The sequence below is a fragment of the Gymnogyps californianus genome, chromosome 2 (genome assembly GCF_018139145.2).
Source record: "Gymnogyps californianus isolate 813 chromosome 2, ASM1813914v2, whole genome shotgun sequence".
Taxonomy (NCBI): Eukaryota; Metazoa; Chordata; class Aves; order Accipitriformes; family Cathartidae; genus Gymnogyps; species Gymnogyps californianus.
Window position 1 is genome coordinate 137,645,166 of NC_059472.1, and position 25,697 is coordinate 137,670,862.

Sequence of the window (25,697 nt, forward strand, 5' to 3'; positions counted from 1 at the left end):
CACAAGAATCCAAAACCATAGCCTAGGCTTGTATTGGAAGATACTGGTTTGACTTGTGTTTTTCCAAAATATTTGTGTAATTTTATAAGTCCTATGGTAGGTACAGTTAACACATCCTTAAAATAGTTGTTGTATGGATTTTCAATTTTTAGATATTTGATTTTGCTCATTGAATCACTATAATTATTTCTGAAGAAAAAAGGGTTTCCTCATGTAAACTACACCAATAATAATAGGATTTGACAGAATAATTGTATTAGACAATGTACAGCTGGTCGGTCCCCCAATAAGCACAACGTAATGCAGTACTGAGCCTATTACAAACTGCTGGCAGCCCTGCTCCAAAGGGCAGTCAAGGATCAGGCAAGTTGTTTGCTTAGCATCTCTGGAAAAACAAACCTCCCTCCCATTCACAGTGTTTTACCACAGACGTGTGGCAAAAACAATTCATGTGGGACCTTTGGATATGTTTTAGTAGGCACACAGGCTTGAAATGGACCATGTGGGTCATCAAGTTCAGCTTCCTACAGTCATCATGAGGCAGAAATTTAGTTTAGAACTGTCAGACAAGAAAGCTTTTTTCAGAAATCGTAGGTTGCTAAACCTTTACAATTACCTTACAGCAATCTGAAAAAAAAAGTTTCCTTAACTATTCTTCCTTTTTCCTCCAGAAGGAAATAGTCACTCATAGCCAGTTTTGGTTTTTATTTTGAAACTTTGCATTCAAACCTCATTTTTCTCCAACAGTTGAACTTGATTATGCCATAATAGTTTGGCTAGTAAACTTGACATTTTTTTTTTCAATTCACATACCAATAAAACAATTATTGTCAGTACAACTGAAGTGCTATGCTTAAATTATGGAGTGGAGTGTAATATAAAACATGATATTCCCTCATATACATACAGAATGATATATTCTGTTTGGATGCAATGTTACTGCAACAATTGCTGACCCCAATTACTTTCACAGTCAGTATGAGATACTGCATCTACTATGTGCTGTCAGACGCCAAGAAGCATAAATGTAATTCTATTGTGTAAACAAATAACTAGAAGTTTCCAATATTGTTACTGCGTAATAAGTTTTATGTTGTTTTGGGCAAGGAAATAAAGTTACATTTACTGAGGCTTAGGTTAGAATAATAGATAAGCAACCATGTTAAAAAAAAATATCCATTTTTTTGGAGAAACAACAATAGGACGTTGTTAAAGACTATGTTAATGAAACAGCCCTATTCTTTGTAAATCCTTATGTTCCAACTGCTTCCTTTTGTGCCACCTGAAGTTTTCTTAAGAAACTTCTTTTTTTCATATAAGTAAGAAGCTTTTATTCAGGACATGGCTATCCTGTTATAAAAAGTTGTACCCCTATTGGCTGATACACCACCCCTAGCAAACATGCTTTGTCCTTCAACCCTTTTTCAAGACTAAAAATTGCTGATGAACATCAGGCAGCAATACTGTTGTGAGTGGTTAAGTGGTATCCAGAACTCAAATATGGTTCTAAATTTTATGTCTATCCCTTTTTCTAAAATACTTGCTCCTGATACAACTTTATAGTTTATACACTATTCAGCTACTTAAAATGGTATTGCAGGTTTTTTAATGTCTGAGTTATAGGCTGTATCTGTAGCAAAAATGATACTGTGAAAAGTGGTATAACAGGTGTGGATAACATGGTGCAACCCTTATAATATTTACAGTTTTCTGTAAGATTTGCCCTAGTATCTGATAAATAGTAATTTAAACAGAATCTCAAAGAAGTAAAAAATGTGAAATGTATTCATTCAAGGTATAACTGATTGCAAATATTAGGTTGTTGTATAGCTATTCAGGGCTTTCAATGTGATTTTATGGTAGAATATTGTAGACCTACTAAATTGAATAGAGACATTAATGAAAAAAATGCTGAATTCAACTCCATCCCTTTTTGCTTCCAGCAATTACTTGTCGCAGACAAGACGGAGGACAGGCTGACATCAGTGAGTGCCTTAAATACTCTGGCCCATTACCATCCTTAACACAGACGTGCCAAATTCCCTGCCAAGATGACTGTCAGTTTACAAACTGGTCAAAGTTTTCTTCCTGTAATGGGGACTGTGGAGGAGTCAGGACAAGAAAACGTACTCTTGTCGGTAAGAGTAACCAGAAAAATAATGCATCTTTTATTAATTATTGCTACTGTTTTGATTAAAACCTGCATTGTTCTGAGGTTGCCTTATGACAAGCAAGCAACGTTTGTCATTGTGCCAGAAAGCAGACCCAGTGTCACTGTCATGCTCTATATACTGTTGGTGGAACAAAAAAATAACCCCTCAGGAGAACAAACTCCTGCCATATGTCTCAGATCTTGATCATGGGGGAGTGGCTAGAGAGAAGATGGGAGAACATAGGAGGCCAGGGTTTCTTCTAAATGGAGCGCACATAGTAAACTGCAAAGCAGACCATTTCTTTTCCTGACAGGTAAGTCAGCATTGTCTGTAGTTGTAGGGAGGTGAAAAATGTGAAGCAGCATAATTAACCAGCAATGTGATCCAGTCCAAGGAAATAAAATAAAAAAAATCTTTACCTGCATTTTTGTTGAGCCCTGTGTTATCTTTTCACCAAAAGGGACACAATTGTTTGCTATTTAAAAGGTTTTCATACCGTGTTTATTCCAAACCCTAATTCTGCACCCTGCTTCTGTGCACAAAGAGGTCAGGAAGGTTACTGGTTTATGGTTTATCATTTGTACAGAATTATGTCCTTGAGATTATCTATTTGTGCTAAGCATTTAACAAATATAAGAGACAGATGTTTGAGGTTACACTCTCAAGTAATTTCTCTGAGTTACAGCTTAAAATATGAAAATATTTTTTCAAAAGCTTTTTTTTTTTTTTGCTTAAACTTTATTTTACTGATAGTTTTCAGGCAAATGTTGGACAATTTAGTGAATGTTGAAAAGCATGTAACTCACAAACACTGATTGGCTTAACAGTGTAAAAAGCCAAAGACCTTGGGGTCTTTAACATGATGTAGGTAGTGTGAGGCACTCAGAGAAGTCCTGGGGTAGGAAATCTCTTCACATCACTCTCAAATCACTTTCAGTCCCAAATAAGGTTAAACAAGTTTAATTCTACTAAGACAAGAAACTAGATTTGGAAAACTGATAATGAAAACCAGAGTGGCCACAGACCCTATTAATTGTTTGTATTTTCTTGATTTATGGGTGTTTTCTCAGCTAAGAGTTTAGGGAGCAGGTCTGCAATTTGTTTTGATTCCTCAGCAACCGTGATTCCATGCACAAGCTGTATCTTGCTGGCATTGTCTAACCAGATTGAATTCTCACCAGATTGAATTGGGTCTGTTTTCTTTGGTTTTGTTTTTTTTACACTGAACTGTAATTGAGGAAAAAAATCTTGTTGAAATTCCCCTGGAGCTTCCAATAGAAAACATTTTAATAGAAAATCTAGTGAAAGTGGATTTTTTTTTTTTTTTTTTTTAATTGGTGACAGACCAATCAACAATCATGTCTCCTTAACAGGATCAGGTGTTAACCCACTTGCGTTCCTCTTCCTATTTCTGGTCTTGGCTACACCAGGACTTCCCTCTCAGATGATGTTTTGGTGCATTTAGAATTACTATGGCAGCTGAGTGCTTTTCAGCCTCTTGCTATAGATCATCATTTTCAGCCTTAAGCTTTGGTTTATCTCTTTTGAACTTCTTAGCTGCAGTCTTGAATGTCAGATTTATGATTAAGCCAGTCCTTTCTCTGGCTCAGTGTTTGCTCTCCAAGTTCTTTGTGTTCTCCATTCTTCCATTGCCTTCATCCAGCAGCTCAGATCACCACATGAGGCAATACTTTGCTTAATTTTAGGCCTTATTTCTTGACATAACTAAGAATGCTCTTACTTTGTGTCCCTTGAAACCTCTTGAGGTTTTAGTTAACAGAATAAAAAGGTTTTCCAATGATGTCCAACCCCTTGCCACAAACTTTTCGTTGTTCCATGTGATGGACACTGTTCTACTTTGAAACATTTTTTTCTTCAACTTTTTTAATCTGTTTTTTTTTAATTTCTTCTGCATGAAATGAAGGGGAAAAACCATGCTCTGCCTCTAAATTATAACTGAAACTTCAAGAGTGAGACTTGGCCTCTGTCACAGCACTATTTGCCAATTAGTCTATATTGTCTGTGGTGGAGGAAAGCTAGCTAAGGGGGGTGCCCATTAGCAGCCTCAGAAAGAATGTGATAGGATCCAAACCCTATCCCCTGCTCCATCCCCCTGTATATCCGAAAACCTGTGGACAATGAATAATTCATGATTTTCAAGAAGGCTCGCTGTGACTGTCTTATAACTCCAGTGAACTTTATGCCAGGTTTGCTTCCACAAGGGAAAAAAACCCTGCCTAACAATTTCTTTTTATTTTAAAAACAAAGCAAGAAAGAACAGATTCTCTTACCACGCTATTAACACTTTGAGATACTTCCCTGTCCTGAGTTAAGTTACCCCTTCAAACTTGCTAAGACTGTGATATGTGCTGTGGTGTATTCTCTGTGGCAATGTGTTACCCAGGCTAACATATAAAGTTGACTTGGAGTGAACTCATAATTATTTATGGTGAAAATGAGGAGGAAGAGGAGGAGAAGTGTATTTTTAGTATGAAGTTGTGTTGTCAAAAGAAAGATAAACTTTTCTTCAGGTACCTTTTTTCTATTCTAAATGAAGGCAGTAGTAAATACAAGCACTAAGGGTGCTGCAAAATTGTGTCCAGTGCCTTGTTTTGAATAGCAAGGAAAATACTACAGAATATTCATTTACAGTAGTATCTAAGTAACAAGCATTTTTAAAACTACTTTTGCAAAGACTTCTACATTAATATATATGAGCTGTCTAGTATGGAAAGGAAAACTGAGCAAACTTTACCAGAGAGAAGATTAAAAATAGATTTAATGGGAAGTGGAAGGTGAGTGGATGGCTATGCTCCAGTTGGAGAAGAGATTTGGAAAGAAACAAATTCACAGAAGGAGCTTTTCCATTAGAGGGGAAGAATGGTAATTATTAACAAATGTATGATAACAGGTGATGAAATTAAAGGATTTTGACATTTTGAAAGAAGGTACTACTGTGGCAAAGATGCACGTTACTTCCTTCTGCAATTTCCTTCAACTTGAGAAAGTTTTATCCAGAGGAAATTTTTTTTATTGGACTGCACACTGCTGATGAAATACAAGGAAAAGGGTATATTTGTTTAATTGCTAACTTTTTCAAACTGTACTCCCCAAGCACTTTTATCCAAAGTAAATATAAATATATGGCTTTATTTTAAAAGATGTTGCCTTTGTGCAAACTGTAGGCATCCATTACTTCAGAAATTCAAGTCATTAACCTAAATGAATAAAGATTAATGTAACTTGTTTTAGGCATATGTATTTGATTGCAAGCACTTGTTACAGAAGTCTAAATGAAATTTTTGGGGAGATGTAAACTGATACAAACTTTCTAAAATAATTATTTCTTCTTTCTAGGAAAAAGTAAGAAAAGAGACAAATGCAAAAATTCTCAGTTGTATCCTCTGATTGAGAATCAGTTTTGTCCGTGTGACAAGTACAGTGCTCAGCCTGTGGGAAATTGGTCAGACTGTATTTTACCAGAGGGTAAGATGGAAGTATTGCTGGGAATGAAGGTACAAGGAGATGTTAAGGAATGTGGACAAGGCTATCGTTACCAGGCCATGGCATGCTATGACCAAAACAATCGACTTGTGGAAACATCACGATGCAACAGTCACGGTATTTAGAAACCTCTTTTCTTTAATCTGTTTACTTATCTGCTTTGTTTCATTTAACATAATATGTGTACAGGTAGAATTAGCAGATTAATATTTATTGCTTAGGCTGCATTTTATCCCAAGATACCTTCAAACCCAGCACATGTCTTTGCTGACTTGCAAAACAGTAAACTTAATTTTTACTGATTATTACAGTGCAATATTTAAAAGTAAAATCGTGATAAATTACTAACTAGGTATTTTAATAGATAAAAGTGAGATCTGGTTGTTTTTCCTGATCATTGTACCTGCAAATTTGAGTATAAAGCCATTTAGAAGGGTCAGATCCTCAAAAAATAAAGAGGGACAGCAGAGGACTATTTTGGAAAGGCTGAAATTATTTCCACAGATTCTTTAGATAGCTTTAATCTCCTTAAATAGCCTTATCTCTACGATTTGCTCTTCAGCACCTTAACAGGCATGTATTGACCTGAGTTCAACAGGACACACCACTTTCTCTGTGTAATTGTCATGTGGAAAACTAGGATGTTTAAAGACTTTATATTCTTTGTATTCACATTGCTCCTGGAGGGAACAGTGTTCCTTCCTAAAGTGGATGCATCTACAGTGTTAGGATCAAAACTGGCACTTTCTGATTTTCAGTGAGCCAGAAATGTGCTAATTTACATCACTGGAGTTTTTGTGTTCATTTGTTCTCGCACTTGCAGTGCAAAATTGTATCTGAGCTATTGGTATGAAAAGCTGGATGTTAGTGCCATTAAAAGGTCAATGTAATTTATATATGTATTCTACTTTCTAATGTTAAATTAAGATAACAGAAATTTCATTTATTTACTTGGATAAAGTTAAAATAGCTAATCAAAGAAATTGAATGACTTAAGGGGATTTTAATTAGCACTATTAATTCCTGTTTAGAGCTATGATAAATTAGAAACTGAATGTATCAAGCCAAGCTGTAGCATATCTTTGTGATTCGATGGAAAAGTGAGCATTCAGCTTAATACCTCAAAGCAAAGCTGGAAGATAATTTTGTGAAGAATTTTCTCCCGTGTCTGTTTTTATTCAAAATCATCTTTTGCTGTAGTTAGCTCATACTGAAAGATAAATTTGTATAAATACATCTGAATGACAAAGTCTGAATCCTAAACTCTCATGGGACAGAAAATCTCTCTTTCTACTCTGAGAATGTTCTTTAGTTCTGTTCTCAGCTGTTTGCTCTGGGTTGAGGTCCGCAAAGATTTATTTTTGTTCTTTTGTGTAGTCTAAAGAGGACATGCTACACTTGCTTAGCGTGACCAGGACCACTTGCCATCTTTGTAGTACCGAAAGACGCAGCTACCTCTAATGACCAGCAGTTGTGTGAGCACAGAGCTGCCTGGGCTGGGTAGTTGTCCAGAGGGAATTAGAAAGCTCCTCAGAAAGCTGGTAGGGAATGCTGAAAAAAGAGTCGTGGAACAATCTGAATTGTTCAAAAGACACTGTTATAAAATACAGAACTGAAACTTTTTCCTATTTCTTTACTGATTTTTTTTAAACTTTAACTATATGTGACACTATGTTAGAAATTAGTATTCTTTCAGCATTTAGTCCAGAGTGACCTTTGAAAAGTGGAAAATTATAAAAGAACTTAAGTCCATGGGAAACTAGAGGGACTGATGGCCTACTGCCAGTCACTTTTTGTTGACTTGAAGAATGGGGACTGTCAGGTTTTGTGTCAACAGCCACGGAAAGACACGTGAGGGAAGAAGCTGTCTGTTCAAGAGCAGATTGTAGGTGTTGTATGTGGTAGGTAATGTGCTGCCTGAAGTAGCTTGCAAAAAGAGGTGGGAACTCTTTCTTTGTGTAGAACGAGCATGGATGTAGCTGCTTTCAAGCCCTGGCAGTGCACGCTGAGGTGCAATTCCATTGCAAGAATCAGAGACGTATAAAAGAGGAATAAAAAATGTAAAAAAAGGATATTCTCAACCATCTTTGTTTACCCTGTTATAACTCTTCGTGATAACAATTTCTAATCTAATGGATTTTATCAGTGAATGTCGCCTACACTCACAGTGACCACAATGAATAATAATCCAGTGGAAAAGCTACTACCAGTATCTTGTTATTATATCTATTATAGCCAGGGCTACCGTTTACATGCTATTACCACTAGCACGCTCCAGAGACAACCTTCCCAAAACACAATATAGCATTGCTTTGTTTTGTTTTTTCTTTCTACAGTTCCATCCCATTTTTCTCATGGGAGATTTGAAGTCTCTTTTAGCTCTCTTTGTAAACTGGAAATGTTTGTGAGTCATTACTATTATAGGTTAGGAAGCCTGAACCCTTTGGTTTTTGGGGTTGTTTTGTTTTGAATTCTTTCTCTCTAGATCAGTTTATTAAGGTGTCTGGTTCTTTGATTCCCGCCCCCCCTCTCCCCCCGTTTCATTATCTGTTTTTGATAGTGAAGCACAAGGTATCTGTGTGTGTTTTCTCATCAGTTCCGTGTGAGAGAGAGAATACCTTTGTCTTGGTCCATGGTGTAGCGCCTGGGCAGATGAAGCTTGACATTACTGTTGAACTAATACTGCATTCCTTGCACTTCCTAAAATTGTTTGACAGGAATTTCAAGTGTACAGGGAATGAGGTATCTAACCTGACTTTGATGGTAAGGAATTAAACTGATGCTAAGGAATATGTCACTAAAATTATGGTTTCCTTTCCAGTAGCTCTTCTAGAACAAAAATCTATTATTGATGGGTGTTGTACATACACATAGTACAGATTATTTCTAAGGCTTACCTAATTTATTGTCTGCCTTCAGCATTTTTCCAGGTTTAGCGTACTTTTGCAGATACAAGGGGGCTAGAACAAATGATATAGATGTTTCAATCTAATTTCTGTATATGTTTACTGCCTTTTCTGAATATCTGCTTTGTATTCATGGATTACGTTCTGATGATTTGTTTTATTTTTCTCAACGTGTATAAACTGCTGTTTTGCCAGTTAAATCTTATTTTATATCTTGCCAGTATTTATGATGTTTTTCTTGTTATTTTCATGCCCTTGGTGTATGACAGTTCTTCAGTTTGGCATCATCTCTAGATTTCAGTGTGCTGGGGGTTTTTTTGTTCTTTAAGAACAAACATAAAAGCTATATTATGCCAAATCAACAAGGGACTTCTGTGGTATCACAATAGTTATCCCACCTGCTGGCAAATAAAAGTGTCTTGTAGCTTCCCATCAATCTGCTTTTAGTTTTTCAAGCTAAACTTGACAGGACTCATAATTCAAGCCTGCTTGGGTTATTTTTGTAAATTCTAACAGAGTTGCTTATTTCCCTACGGAAATTATAACACTGAATTTTTCACTAATTTTGTAACTGATCCAAAGAAGAAGAGTCAGGTTTGTCTGCTATGTTATCTGCTTTATTCAGAAATCTATTTTACTGTTAGTTCCTGTGAGTCTTATTTCTTTTCCAAGTAGTATAGTATGTAATCGCAGTTTTTATGGGATATGATTTGGTGAACTAGCTTGGACTAGGAGAGAAATCAAGACCATTATTTAAGGGAAGATGTTTCCTGTGTGGTGTCCAGCTTTTACTTGAACTTTTGTTATCTGCTGACACTATGAAATCATGAGGTGGGAAACGGGGATAATTGTACTTCTTCACCTGTGACAACATCCTCTAAATCTGACAAGATGGACAAACTACACCCACACTGATGTTATTAATATATCATGGCATATGTTGTGTGATATACTAAAATGCCACAAGAAACTCAAATTGCGAGACTGTCAAAAGTTTTATGTAAATACTGCCGTGTAAATTTATGAGGCCACGAACAGGTTAGTGTTGCAAGTCATGCTGTTTTGAGTGGGAGGAATCAGAAGACAGATCTGCTCTGCAGTGCCAAAAAATTCATAAGCTGTTTGTTTTGCGAAATGTTGTGTGCTTATAATCACAATTCAGTTGACTTACTCAGAAAAGAAAAGGTAAACAGGAGCAGAAGAATAAATACTTCAGAGCTGTCTCTACTGCTTGACACATCTCATTTTCAGAAGATTTGAGAAGAGTTAACTAACAGTTTCACAGACACCGAGGAGCTAAAGGAAGGGTGTGACACAAGGAAGGCCCTAAATTAGTAGACCCATAAGAGGATTCTTGTGATAATCTTTGAAATTTTGGGTGCAGTTATAAAGTCCCAAGTACGAACAAGTTTCTCAAAAAGACAGGAGTGACTGTAACAAAAAAGGAAAGGCAAAATATGGTTAAATAAATCTGTTGTTACTGCTAGGTGACAACACAGGAGAAGCAGAGGGCAGAGTCCTTCTGAAGAGGGTCCTTAGCTTTCTGTGGCTTAACAGATGCTTCAAAAGAAATCCCAAACTAACAGCTGAAAATAGACCTAAGTTTCAGCTGCAGAAGGACAAGGTGGTTTTTTTCTTATTTTCATCTGTGGGGCTTTTTCAGTATTATATATGCCTAATACTTTGATTTTTCTTTTCAAAATATTTTGTTTCACATTTGAGCTAAATTTATTGGTGAAAGAGTTAGCACCATTCAGCAGCCATTTGAAATACTCTGTTGCTGGTATTTTTCAGCCATACCAGTTCGGCAGAGTGTGGGCAGAAGCTAACAGCTGACAGTTGTCACCAGATGTGGTAATGTCAGCTAGAAGTGGTAACTGAGCTGTTGTTTACCTGTTTTCCTTAATGGAAGACACATAAATTGCCCTTTCTCTGGTTCCTGCTTTTTTTCAGTACTACATAGGTAATTTTACCGGAGAAATACAAAAATGTATAGTTCACTTGATAGTCAAGTGTGAGAGGTTTTTTCCATTAGAAAAGCAGCAGTTGTTTTCATAGCTTTATCCCTGTCATCACTAGCATACTAGAGCTCTGTGGATAATGACATGTGTCTGCCAACAATCTGTTTCAGTGTATTTGTGAAAAAAATTGAAAGTCTCGTCATAGTCCCTTTAAACTGTACCTTGGAATTTTCATGGCGACAAATCAAAAGCAGGCCACTGTCATGCTTATGAACTACACTATTTACTCTTCAATACTTAGTTTTCCTCCATCATATATCAATTATGAATCATGACCCACATAAGCTGAGCAGTGGTTATGTTTGTGTGCATGTAGTGAAGGCAAACATAGTAGCATGGCAGACAGATGCAGCATTTTTATATAGGTCGTATTACCCTTCTTAATTCATGTCAGTTTACTGTTAAGACCTTAGGCACAGTTAACCAGTCCAGGATAGTTTGTCTGCTGCCTTATTAGTGTGAGATTATTTCCCCCTTTAGCATTAATTAAATGAGATGCATTGATTTGTGCTGACTCTACAAAGCCCTCCATGGCTACAAGGCTTATGCGGGGGATTAGAGAGGAATATCTGCGTATCAGTGAATACTTTTACAACAGCTGCTAGGAGTATCAATGTGAATCGAAGAATTTTGTATTTAATTGCTTATGCGTGCGATAGTAAAATCTCATATGTTATAACAGAGTCTACAGGGTCCAGGATGTCAGTTAGAACTTGCTGTACCCACTATTAGGATTTTTTAATATCCTTTTTTTTTTCCACTTTCAATATTCTAACCTGAAGCAATGCAAATTTACCAACAAAAAATAGCAGAGTGTTAAAATTTAATTGAGACTTTCTGTTGAGTGTTTATTATAAAATAAATATATTTCCCATAGGAGATTCTAATCTGGTATGGTAGTAGGCTTAGGTTCTCAAATTGTTATTAGGATACTTTGCTGTTTCATAGCTTGTATCTTTTCTAAGATTTTTTTTTTTTAATATATACAAGATGCCATATTTGTCCTGTTGTGTGTTCTCTAGGAACATGCTACCTATCGCCCTGCACCAGAAATACTAGCTTAGCCCTCTGCATTATGGTGCCACCATATCTGCCCTGTCAACAGGACGTCAGTCATGAAGCAGTCATCCATCAATTCAAAGACCTGTAGTTAGTTCACCAGAGGCAGAACTGCTGATGCAGAAGATAGTTAAGCATTAACAATTGCTCTCACGTTTTGAGACTTTGAAGGGTAATACTGAAAAAAAAGAAAAAAGTCTTATGGAGTTCAATCTATCTTTCCATGGCTAGGCAGAAATATGAATAGTCTTAAGAAATACATATATTCTGTTACAAGTGAAATGCAAATAATTGTATATTTCTGCGGCTTGGAAGATGAGATCCAAGAACTTTATATTTCCTTGAAAAAAATCTGTGTTAAAGAACATAAACAATTCTGACATTGCAGTTTTTTCCTTGGAAATATAGCATGACATTGTAGTCATGAAAGCAGGAGCATAACTCTGTCAGTCCTAAGGACAAAAAAGTTCATGTAAACACTTTCTAAGATGTTCTTTATGTCTGCACCCTTCAACTCAAGTAGTCAGTCTGTTCTTACACATTGCAGGTGCAGTTTGTGGGGAAAAATCTTATATCCACCTACTTAACCTGCTTTGTCATTAGACAAAGTGTGAAGTCCATTAAAGTCCTCCGTTATAAATTATCCATCACATCTGTTAATGACTTTGTTCTAGGAGTCCAGATTTTATAGCCAATTAGCAATGGGACAGTAAACCTTTCCCTTTTAATAATGAGTTCAGTTCATACTCCTAGTGGTTCAAAGCCATTTGTTAAATTGTGGTTCAGTAATAAATCTTTAATGATAGAATAGCCATGTTCTCGCTCATAGTAGACAACTGCCCATTTCACAGCCTTGTGAAATTCAGCTGATGGGAGCTGAAATAATTGAGAAACTACTGCACTGGGAAAAGGAATAGGCTTTAAAGAGATGAACGTCTCTTTCCAATAGCCTTCTGGACCATGCAGGGCCAATGCTCTGTACCACAGTATCCCAAGGTCTCATCTCTCCAACATCCCTCAGATGTTGTGGCGAGACAGAAGAGCTGCAGGAAGCATGCAGCGAAAGACTTTAGTCAGGAGGAGAAACAGCAGGCAAAACATGAACTGCTGATGTCCAGAGAACATATCTTCAGCCTTTACAGTGTTGGTCTTCTATTTCACTGTCCCTCCCTCATGTTCACACGCTTTTCCTCAGCTCTTCTTCACAGTTGCTTCACTGCTCTCATTCTTTCCTTCTCACTGCATGTATTGTGTTTCTAGCTTGGTAATTTCTTGCTTGTTCTTTAAACTTCAAGGCTCTAGCATGACATTTGCTGCAATTATATTACACAACCTGTCTGTGTGACATAATTGTGTGATATTCCACCATACAGACTCCCACACCCCCACACATTAGAGGACTGTTTCTTTAATAAGATTTTACACTGTCTAACACAAGGGGCACCCTTTCAAGGATGATTAGATCAGAGTGGAAACAAGACTGAAAATTGAAAAATGGCTCATTCATGTCTTTTTCATGTCAGAAACTATGTGTCTGCATCACCAGTCTCATTTGCATGTAATATTTCTGGTTTCTGTGTTTCTATGTTTTCTATGTATTTTTTCTATAACACAATGTGCTCTCTTCTCACTTGCTAAAATTTTTACAGTGTGGATAAAGTTTACAAATACAAGCACCTGAAATTTAACAAGAACAACCAAAAAAAAAGAGTATAAACTTTTCAAAGTTCCTGAACATCTCATTTCTTGGATTCGAGGGGCAATTGTTATAAACTTCTGGAGACTATCATCCTTAATCACCCTAAAAGATATCTTGACATCATATACACAGAAAGGCATCTGAGCTGATGACATGCTTCAGAGAAGCTTTTTCTGAAAAATACCATTAGACGGGTAGTAAATGGAGTCGAACAAGTCATTTGCAACAAGGAATTTTTTTTCTTAATTCAGTCTTCTTTCTTGGCTAAAGAAATATCTGCAAGCAATTTGAAGTCTGCTTCTGCCTGGGTTCTAAGGGAGTCCAGTGGCACAGCTAAATGCTAAATAGTCTGTTGAGCGAAATAGTGAGGCACCTGAGAGGAAAAGAAGATGCTAAGGGATGAATATGCCAAAAACTTTTTGATGTCGGATATAACAGGGTCATTTTCATTCTACACGCTAATTACCTATAGAATGCAAATCAGAGGCCACAGTCTTTTTATTTCTTGTCCTCTATTTTATGTTGTCCTTTGTCCTCTATTTTTATTTGTGTGAACATTCTTCATTACATTTCACTGTCTGGTCAGGAGATACCAAAGTAGGCTCTTGAGGGCATTGCATTCTGTTCGTGCTTCACCAAGATATTACTTTTGGCAGGATGTTTATTTCTTTTCTCTTCTTTCTTTGTTTTCTATCCCTATGCAGTATGTCTTTACAATTCTCTTGACTATGTTCTGAGTAATTTATTTTCCTCTTCCCTCTCCCTGTCTTTTCTTACCCTTTCCACTATTCCCCCTTAGTCTCTCTTTTGTCTTCTGTCTCCTCTATTGTTATGACTTCTGACTCTTTGCCATGAAAAGTAACTTCACTCATTTATTTTCTTTTCCTTCTGTTTGGAGAAGGCTTGGAAGCTGGGAAACTCCTTTCTGGATCCCTTTATTCTGTTCATGTCCTTGACCTATTTTTTATCCAGTATTCTTAGTTGTCCTGGTTTTGGCTGGGATAGAGTTAATTTTCTTCTTAGTAGCTGGTACAGTGCTGTGTTTTGGATTTAGTGTGAGAATACTGTTGATAACACGCTGATGTTTCAGTTGTTGCTAAGTAGCGCTTATCTTAAGCTAAGGACTTTTCAGTTTCCCATGCTCTGCCAGCAAGCAGGTGTGCAAGAAGCTGGGAGGGAGCAGAGCCGGGGCAGCTGACCCAAACTAGCCAAAGGGATATTCCATATCATAGAATGTCATGCCCAGTATATAAACAGGGGGGAGTTAGCCGGGAGGGGCGGATCGCTGCTGGGGCATTGGTCAGCGGGTGGTGAGCAGTTGCACTGTGCATCACTGTTTTTTTTTTTTCTTTTTTTTCCCTCTTCTTTTTTTATTATATTCCTTTTCATTACAATTATCATTATTATTATATTTCATTATTATTATTGTTAGTATTATATTTTACTTTAGTTATTAAACTCTTCTTATCTCAACCCACGAGTTTTACCTTTTTTCCTGATTCTCCTCCCCATCCCACTGGGAGTGGGGGGAGTGAGGGAGCAGCTCCGTGGTGCTTAGCTGCTGGCTGGGGTTAAACCACAACATTAGTATACCAGTGGTTAGGTGGTTTTTATGCTTGTCTTGCATCTTGCGTAATAATAAGTGTTTTTCTCTCTGCTCTCCAAAAATGTTCCACATTTCCAGTAGCTCCAAGCGTTCCTACCTTGTACAGGTTCTTTTTAATGCCTTCAGTGACTGACTTCATTCTTGCTCTCTTCTTCATGTGTCTTTTCCATTCTTCTTTTTCAGCTGGTTAATTTTCACATGTGGAGTTTGGGTCTTGATGCCAGCTTTTCTGAGGAAATAGGAAGGAGGGAGAGGAGAGCATCATAGGCCAGATATCCTAGAGATGGCATAGGAAAGAGCTATATGGTGAGCAGAAGCTATTCCATGAAGCTTGTAGGATTAAGAACCCAGTGTAAGGTTGCAGTTCAGTATTTTTTCATTATAAAGTAGGTCAGAAATGTCAGCTGGCCCACTGCATCTTCTCCAAAATGCACTAACATACAAGTAAGCTTGTAGTTTTCCGTGTTGTAACTCTTACTAAGACACTATATCTGTAATACGATGCTGTTCTGGCTTTATTGCATTCTATGCTAAAGCAGTTTTAGTGGCTGACTTCAATGTAGATATTTCATAGATAGTGTGAAAAAAGGTGGCTGTAGTGGTATGGTTTTATTTGATATTTTATGGAATCACTTGAACTATAGCTCAGTGTAATTAAAATGTTACCTGGGACTTGCATATAATATAATGTATTTGATACCACGTCTGTCTGCAAGATTCTAAAAATCTTGTTGAACTTTTTGGCTAACATTCTCATTATCTCAAAAAAATCTTTATTGTCCTTGTTTGGATGAGCTGAAGGGAAATAAAGCAAAATAGTTTCTAATTTGTCAATCGTTTTAGTTTAGCATGTTCCACTCAGGCTCCTTTTGGTAGGCTATGAAGTATTCCCATGCTATAGTTATCCAAGTCCCAAAATATCATGATATCCTGGAGAAAATCTTTTTCCATGACTGGGGCAGATTGGGAAGATCTCTTTGAGATTAATTAAGACAAAGTTAAAGTAGCTCAGAGGTTTATTGAAGTCCTTAAAATAAAATCTTCCTGAAGAAGCCTGTACCAGTTAAAGTTACCTACTTAAGGATGTACAATATATTTAAAGCAACTTGAATTTGTTTCTTCCAGATGTTAATTACAGAGGCAGAAATTTAAAAAATGCTAAATGGCATAGTTGTATTATAGTAGAAAGGTTTCTCCAGAAAAAAATTACTTAGAAGTTATATTGAAAGTAAAGGCAGCATTTCAGAATCTCAGGAAAATTCATAGAGCAGTAAAATCTTCACTTAGTTCTATCAGACAATAAATATCACTAAACACTTTATTTTATTGCTTGGAGGGAATTGTTTCTTTTAACTTTGTTGTTGTCATTTTTCATTCAGTACTTTCTTGATTGTATGAGTATATGGTTTTGTATAGCACCTAACAGGGCTTGTTAAAAGTTCATTTCTGGTGAAGATGCAGAGTTTGATATTTATGCAATCAAAGTTCATTGTAGGATGGGGCCCTGAGATAGGGTGCATCTGATTTCTAAGACTCACTCAGAGAAGTCAGGTAAGGTGAAATGTAATCAATTTTGCATTTACTACTATAGGGCAATCTATGTCACCACCTCTGTCATATGATGTTCGAAAATATATTTTGTCTAACACAGTGTACCTTTCATACAATATCACTGAGCTGATCAATCAAATGACAAGAGGTATTTAGTACACATGCTTGTAATTCAAGCTAATAACATTCTAGCCATTTTAAGGAAGATACATTTGGTAAACAGTAGTTTCGCAGTGCTCAAATTCAGGATGTGCTCTGTGTATTTACTTAACTATTTAACACTTCCAAACAGAGGAAGGCTATATAGGATAAAATCATCACCTGAATTTGACCATAAAATATTCTGAATGTTACCATATGTTTAAAAAAAAAACCCCTTCTGTTCTCTATATCTAAAACAAATTAATGGAAGCAACTAGAAATAGGTATATAGAATTGACATCTTTTAAGTCTTTTGATTCTTTACACAACTTGTGATTGTTTGGTATTGGTTGCTTTTAGAAGAGACAGAATAGCTTTACTTAGAAGTATAGGTTAAAAACATAAAGCTGCTAACATCAGCTCTGATGAAAATGACAGTGATTGCTTTCAAACTAAAAAAATTTCAAGATATGTGAGAAACATTTGAAACCATGCCTAGCAAACTGTGCCAATCATTTGAGAATGATCTTACCCAAGTATGTGTTAATTTTGCAACTGTGTTCATCAAATATTTTAATTCACTTTTAAATGCACTGAGGTTTCTTTAATCTTTAAAGTGAACATTTTCCAACAGTAAATATATTGCAGATCTGACACAGCAAAGGGGAGAGGAGAGTTCGTACAGGTTTAGGGTATAGTTGTAGCAAAAATGCAGTAAAGGCCAGCTTTTTATTTGAGGTTTTATAGCTTCTGCTGTAAATATTGGCATAAATGACACATATTGCAGAGCTATGGCATATGTTGCTTTTGAAAGAAAGACATTTTCACTTATTCAGTGAATTGAGGCCTCATGTTACTCCCTGCAGACCATGTCATACCCCTTTCCAACCTCTCAGGACCGATGACTTATCCAAACCAAACATCTGCTTTTCCATTCAGTGCAATTATTCAGTGTGCTACTGGGGGCAGATGGTTGTTAATCGGCAGATCATTAACGTGGCAGGCCACTCTCTCTTTCTAGCCTTAGAAAGGTCACAAGGTGTTAAGTTCCCTCGCTCCAGGCTGGTAAGATGCATATCTTTAGATTCAGTTGGATTTTTGATGTATTCAACTGCAATTGAATTACTTGATACAATTACGGAGGAGCTTTTAGTTAAACCTTTTTTCCTTGAAAAAAGTAAATTGTTTTTACAGTGTAAGAATGATGCAACCAAGAGATGGTTAATGTCCATTACACTGTAGCTGTCAGAAAGTCTGAATGCTGAAATCTGGTGTGAATCCTAATCAGATAGCAGTGAGGATGCTCAGCTGCTACTCTAACACAGTCTCCAGCTATGTGTCAATTTTCTGTAGAATTTAATTTAGCTCTAATGATGAAGAAATCTCTCTATTCACACAGTCCTGTCAAGTCAAACTTTGGACAATCTCAATGAAGTAGACGAGGGCTTCAGGGAGAAGTGGCAGAGTGACATGCTGAAGAGATTTCACTTTTTTTTTCATTCACGCAGGTTATATTGAGGAAGCCTGTATTATTCCATGTCCCTCAGACTGCAAGCTCAGTGAGTGGTCCAACTGGTCTCGCTGTAGTAAATCCTGTGGGAGTGGGGTAAAGGTTCGGTCTAAATGGCTCCGTGAAAAACCCTACAATGGTGGAAGACCCTGTCCAAAGCTAGATCACGTCAATCAGGTAATTTGATTTATATTTACATTATTGATATAGCTTTTTCCATACCTCAGATAACCCTTTTAGCTGTATTGTTTGTTGATGTAGAAAAACTATACATCTAGTTTTTATATACAATATAAGGGGCAGATGCAGGTAGAAGGAGGAGTATGTGTTGGCTTAGATTTCCTCAGTCAGCAAAGGATCTGCCTTCATTACTTCCTCATCTGCAAGAACTTAGCACATTATCTGAACTGCAGCTTGGAGACAATAAAACATTCTTACATGCAGATTGTGAAGACCACGTTTCTGAAGATCTTCTCTTACGATGGGTAAAATGTCTCATTACAGATGCTCAAACGGATAAGATTCTTAGTGTCATTCCCCGACCATCTTAGATCAGAAAGCAAATTAAAACTTCTCAGACACTCACACAGTATCATTCCAGTGCCCCTTAGTGGGTTTTAGTCAAGCTGGAGCTTGACCTTCTGGGTACACTTGCCCTGGCACTGCAGTTCCAGTCAGGAATGCACTTCTGAAGTCAATCTCCCAGTTGTCCCACTAACCGCACTTGATTTTCCAGTACGGAGCGGTCTGGCTGCACAGTCTGGATCCTCTTCAAGTGAAACTAAGCCAGAAAATGTGATCCAAGAGCGCACTGGGAGTGCTTTGACCACTAATGAGCATTTAGTCTTTGGGACCAAGTTTAGCACTAGTCCAAGTCAAACCTCTGAAGCTTGTTTGCTCCTGTTTGCTTGGAGAGTTTTAGAAAGAAAAACCTTCCTTGTCAATTAACTTATGCTCTTCAGAGTTGATTTATATTCATATTACTGTTGAATTTAATTTAGTCTGCAGAGGCATGTTAAACAGCCACACAGTCTTCTCTGTAAATATTCAAAGATTGAAAAAAAATGTGCTGTCAATTTACATTTGAATAAAAACGCATGTACTTAATATTATCCTATTGACATTTTGCTAGCACAGAGTGAAATGGGTTGTTGATCTAATCTTCTACTTTAGGGAATGTAATTAGTTCTAATTTAGAAAATAATAAGTGTTAAACTGCAGCTAATAAACTAAGTTTGTGATATACTTTAACAAAATACAAACTAGAATGAGGGTTGCTGGATTTGGGTCAGCATGTAAATATGCTTTAAATTAGGAGGAATGTGTTTCAATAGGAGCAAATTATAGTCTATACAGAAGTCTTTTTCCTTCTTTAATATTCATGTAGTACATAACAGGCTTGTATTTTTCTGCATCAAAGGTGATTTTGCTTGAGGTCTGTTAGCCACTTCTATGCAACACTATTGCCCTCTACTGGTACTTTGACTCGAATTTCATTTGTTGCAATGTTACATAGTACTTGCCAAATAATAATAGACGATTCAAAATGTAATTATTGTAAAAATAAAATTGAAATATAGTACTTTTATAAGAAGGGAGCTCTACAGATAAGATAGGAATATCAAAGAACATAGAGGCTGTATCTTTCAACTTTAAATACATTCACTGTCAATTCAGAAACATGCAGGGAATACACGTGTGTTCTAATTTTGAGTTAATTATTTAATCTAAATGTGATCCATCATTCATTCAGCTGGAAAACTACTGACTCTTCAGAATATTTATTTCAATTATTAGATGTAATTTGTTTTATTTACGTATTTTTTATTTGTAAATGTAACATGTTTTTTTGCATACATCCAAAGCATAATGGTTAGACTGGGTCTTTGGTGCCCACAAATATGTGGACGATGATGTACAGAGGGGCTATGCTGTAAGCTGAGATCTAGGAATTATGAACTCTCAGGAAAGACGGCAACGTGTTGTCTAGCCCATGGAAGAGAAGATGGGAGGGAGGATGCTGACAGTCTGCTAGCATGTACATAAAAGGCTGTTGCAAAGGAGGAGGAAATAATCCATTTTCCATGGCCATCGAGGTTAGGATAAAAAGCAGTAGGCTTAGACTGCTGCAAGCAGATTTGGGTTAAGCCTTGGGAAAACTTTCTAATGGTAAGTCTAGGGAAACACTGAAATAAAGTGCTTAAGACGTTTGTCAAGTTTTAAGAGCAAGTTGCTCAATGTCTCTCAGGGCTAACATGTATGACTGTATTTTGAAGGGGGACTGAACACAGTGAATGTTACATGTCTCATTAAGCATCTTTCCTCCTGGGCCATGCATGCCAGGGTGACTCCCAAACCACACTCCTACTGAATGAAGCTTGCTCAGTACTCACTTCACTAGGCTAAAAGTCTTCATAATTACAATAATAATAGAGTCAGCTTTATTATAAAATCACGTCAATGGCCTTCAGAGGATTTCAAATGAAGAGGCTAATCTGAGACTGCTAGAGAAAATAAGGACATCCCTCTCTTCATTGGCTTCAGGCATTATTTGCCCCCTTATCCAGCAGGTGGGTATGCAATCCTTACACCACCCAACTGCCATGGCCTGCAGTCATAGTTACAAAAATGCCAGTAGGGTCAGGAGAACACCACTAAACACATGCAATGCAATATAGAGTTCTCCTTTGGCTTTCTGGCAAGATATCTGATTTTTATGTTACTGGAAAGGCTGTTGAATATGCGGAGTTTATGTATTTCTTCTTATGCCAACCAGGGTGAGACATATAGAGACATTTCCCTAAATTAAGGCTTCCCTATTCTCATTTTGGAAATCCTGGACAAGAATAAATAAAGTGCCACTTCCCGTGTGACTACAAATTGTGCACTGAGTCCAGTACCTTCCTTAACATGCATTTACACCACCCGTCTTTAAGCCTGAGTTAATGCTTATGTAGTTCAAAGGCCCAAATATGCTGACTATACTGGTCTTCTTGTGTATGTATTGCACTTAATGCTGTCAGAACAATTTCAATTAATAGAGAAGTCCAGTATCCTCCAAAACCATTGAGGATTTTCTCTTGTCTTAGGGAAACTGGATTCCCTACTGTGTGAAGAGTTGATGCTCATTATAGGCAAAAAGGGAAAACAGTTTTATCGTGTGTTAGGGACTGAGAAAAAGACTGGCTAATTTACAGTCTCTTCCCACCAGCTGTGACTTATAAACTTTTATTTTCTTCCAAGGGCAAACTTCTTGCAAAAATGCCTCATGACAGCAAGGGAGATCCAAGAGGAAAAACTGGATGCCTTTTGCTTGGCAGAAGTCATAGAATATTGTTTGTAATAAAAGCTAAATGAATGCCATTTAAATACCTATGCTTCACTCTAATCATTCTTTCTTTTTATCTTCTGTTTTTTCTTTTGGGTTCATGAAAATACTTTCTTCAGGCACAGGTAAGAGTTTCTCAAATAGAGAGATAACCTTAGCATGTGCTTCCTGATTGTGCTCCAATGTTTACGTTGTCTGTGCTTTTTTTGTAATGTATGTTTGAGAAAATATTTGGAACACTGTATAAATTACTATATGAGATACTATTTCAAAATTGTATACAAATCTAAACATAATACTAATGCTGATACACAAATATGTTAGAGTTATTTTAAGTATCCACAATGCAAAATAAAGTGAACCAGTATATATTGGTATAATTTACCTTGAGCTCACCTCTCTTTAGAAATACAAAAACCCCACAACTAATAACAGCGCGATGGAATAGTTGAGGAGAGGTGTGAAGGATAGAAGTAAAATTTTAGCAGAGTTTTAGCAGCATTTTTCTAGAAGGTGTGCTCGTGAGCTAGCCTAGTAAAGGATTTTGTTAGTTGTGTTGATGTTATTGGTGGAAGTGGCATAGCGTGGGCTTAGTGGCAGAGAAAATCAGGGAATCTGTCATTAGATGTCTTAGTTTCTGACTTTTTGTTATTTCTGTAGTTTTCTATCAAGTATTTTATCTGTATTATTACTACAGCCTCTTAATCAGCAAGTTTACATTTGTTATTCTTACCCAAAAGAGCATTAACCTTTTTTTGCATGATCACTGTTGCATGTTTGTGTCACTTGTGTGCAACAAAACTGACATTCAATGCGGATTCCAGGTATATGAGGTAGTCCCCTGCCACAGTGACTGCAGCCAGTACATATGGGTTACTGAGCCCTGGAGCGTCTGCAAGGTGACCAACGTGGACTTAAAAGAGAACTGTGGAGAAGGTGTTCAAACGAGGAAAGTCAGGTAAAGCAGTATTGCTCCTCCTTCGCTTTAGAGAACCTTCACTGTCAGTCATGGCTGTATTTAATTGGATGTAATTCTGTGTAATGTATATTGTTAAGTCCAGCCATAGTATACTGGACCAGAACCCTGGCTGATGTAAATCAGAATAGCTTCAGTGAGTGCAATATAGCTCTGTCTACTGGTTATGGATATAGACCTTGATTCCTAGTTGATAAACTAATGTATATTGTACTACTACAAACATTGTAACATATGATTTTAGTCCTTTTCTGAAAGGTGAAATGGTCCTCTTTCTATATGAAACTACAATTTAAAAACTATGATTTAAAAAACCCTTTTAAGAACATATGCACTTGGGAATAATAGTTACACTTATTACAGGAAAAAGTGGCAAAAGTGAATGAAGTGAAATAGAAAAATCCAGAAATCTTCTGTTGTTTATTGAACCTGATCTAGGCATCTTGTATGCTTGCTCATCATCCTAGAGTTCTAATCAAAGGTTAATTAAATTTAGTCTCACATGGTGTGGTACAACAGCAAGTAAAGCAGTACATGGAGTTTGGTTTGGTTGGGGTTTGTTTTATTTTTTTTTAATGGCTTACCACAAAGCGACACACAACTTGAGATTATAAATCTGAATAGTAAAGCATAATGTGAATTCAATTTGAAGGTCCAAAATGAGAGCTGTATACAGTGAACTGCTAAAAGTTCTCTTTTCCCTGCCACAACTGCTTAGAAACTGGCACATTTACATGATTTTGTTCACAATAGCACTGTTTTCTCAGTGTAACTGTTTACTTCAAGAAGGTCAAAGTCTTAATCTTTGCTTGACCAAAGTTAGAAAGACTATGCATAACTGTTCTCACACAGTAGCATCTAAACAAATTCCTGTAAGAATACTCTTAAAAAACCTCCAATATGAAAAATCAAAATTAATCAGTGTTTATGTTGAAAAATAAACTTTAACACTACCATCAATGACAAAGAAAGAGTTTTCAGCCCTTTGGGACTAAAACCATCTAACTTTTCATTTATTATCACATAATGCCATTAAAGTACTAGTTCCACAAAGCCAATATATGCTCATGCTGTATCTCTTGTGTTTACCTTAGAACAGAGAGTGTTTCAAAAATTAGTTTAGTCTGATGATGTAAGATATCGGTAAAAAAATTAATGCGGTCAAATGGAAGAAACTCCAAATATTTCTCTGTGTGTGAAAGGCTTCCTATGGATAGGAGCTTTTCTCTTGCAATTCTGGAAAACAGATGCAAGCCTCTTAATTTGAATCATCATGTACTAGTTGGTCTTCTGCTGACAGGTGGAAGGGACAAGTTAACAGTAGATGCCACAGCACTGGAAATACTGTGGAATGAAGACTGTCGTCTTCAGCTCTACGAAACTAAGCATATTCATTTCTCATCTTAACTGGGCCTCCATCTGCTAATTTAATATAATGGTAATTAAAAAGCATCTGTGTAAATTAGGGATTAATACTAAGAATATAAAATTTAAAATATTTAATAGTTTGAGATTTAAAATTATCAGTTGAAGCATGAACAAAATATGTCTAAACTACAGATGATTCGCTTTATTCTGGCTTAGAGGTAAGCTAATGTCCAGTAAATCGCCTGCCCAGAAACTCTCAGCAAATCACTGATAGGGACTGTCTAAATTCTGTGCATTTCTTTATATGGCTGTCATCTGTAAAAATGAGGATTATTTTTGACTTTTCAGCTTTTCTTGGATATTCGTAGATCAATACTTAGTTCTGTTACGTCAATTACTTCATGATTGTTATGTGTTGACAAAATGTTAAAATGCTTCAGAATACTGTGGAACACAGTTACTGTACAAAATCCATGGCAAATGCAGTTTATGTGCAGTTCTTTTTTCCAGGTGCATGCTAAACACTGTGGATGGTCCTTCTGACACTGTAGAGGACTATCTGTGTGATCCTGAAGAGATGCCACTTGGTGCTAGAAAATGCACGTTACCATGTCCTGAGGACTGTGTTATGTCTGAATGGGGATCATGGTCTCGATGTTCTTTGGTAAGAAGTATATTGAAGTGTAACATTTATAGTTTTAGGAGGATACTTTAAAAATGTATACATGACGTATTGTGCAACGATGCTGAATTGAGCAGTGATTACATGTGTAAATATCTGTCTTTACTGTCGTCTTTAGGGTCATTGATAGCTGGTTGCAAATAAAGTGTGCCAGTATTTTCCATTAAGTGAAATTGTTCCAAAACACAAAATATAATGTCCCCAGTGGTCATTCTTCAGTGTGGGGTGGGTTCTGTGTGGTGGAATAGCTTTGGCAGTGGCTTGTGAATCCGTCTTTGAGCCTAGCTGTGAGCCTCTCCATAGCAGTGCAGTCACTGTACTAAAAATGTCACTATCCTGTAACAAGCAAAGCCTGTAGATCAAGACTAAGCATAGACAGATAATTTTGGGTCTCCTCTCCCCTTCCTGCCAGCAATTTCAAAAAGAAATGTCAAAAAACCCAAACCAAACATAAAAAAGTGTTTCAAGACCTCTGAGTATTCGGGCTCTGGTGCACTACATTATAGCATTTGGAAGGTGAGCATCTCAATATCCAGTTTATGAGTGAAATAGTTCCAAAGCACTAGTAGTGAAATATGAACTAGTTAGGAAAGTACTGAGGTGTTACCAAGTTAGAGGATATTTCACCTTGGGTGGTACCAAGGTGAAAGAGCAGAGTAAATTCTCTCTGAAATAATAAGGAAATGGTTTCTCTTATACAACATCATGAGTCCCTTATTTTACATTTGTGTTTTGTGAAGGGATTAATTGAAAGGTTGTTATAATGTTGCATGAAAAGGTATCAGGGTGCTGAAATATCAAAGCTGTTTCCAATCTCCCTTTCAAGCCATGCAATGGAAGTAGTGTCCGCGAAAGGTCAGCTGAATCCCTGAGACAACCAGATGATGGAAAGTCTTGTCCTGCTGCCACCGAGACAGAAGTCTGCACTTTGAACAAAAACTGCTACCACTATGACTACAACGTGACAGGTGCTTGTGGTGTTATGCTCTAGTGACAGCCTGGGACTGTGCCTTACTCCATTCACCTTACAGGACAGATTTTTCAGCTTTCTGTTCTTATCCGGAGGGAGCTGCGGAGCTTGTACTGAAAACTGATTCAGGCTATTTGATCCAGATAAAATATTACTGGAGGCTTTGCAGTTTGGGTGAAGCGTGCATGCTGTAACTCCACGAAATGTATTTCTCCCATCATTT

General features: G+C 36.9%; 1 protein-coding gene across 1 annotated transcript in view; it reads left to right on the forward strand.

Moving 5' to 3' along the window:
* THSD7A (thrombospondin type 1 domain containing 7A) overlaps positions 1-25,697 on the forward strand; it is a 205,966-nt gene that overhangs the window by 157,678 nt on the left and 22,591 nt on the right. Inside the window, exons 12-18 of the mRNA XM_050891559.1 lie at positions 1,944-2,138; positions 5,511-5,774; positions 18,149-18,327; positions 21,598-21,603; positions 22,303-22,436; positions 24,333-24,486; positions 25,331-25,472. Of these exons, the coding sequence (XP_050747516.1) occupies positions 1,944-2,138; positions 5,511-5,774; positions 18,149-18,327; positions 21,598-21,603; positions 22,303-22,436; positions 24,333-24,486; positions 25,331-25,472 (1,074 nt within the window). The remainder of the gene's footprint in view (positions 1-1,943; positions 2,139-5,510; positions 5,775-18,148; positions 18,328-21,597; positions 21,604-22,302; positions 22,437-24,332; positions 24,487-25,330; positions 25,473-25,697) is intronic.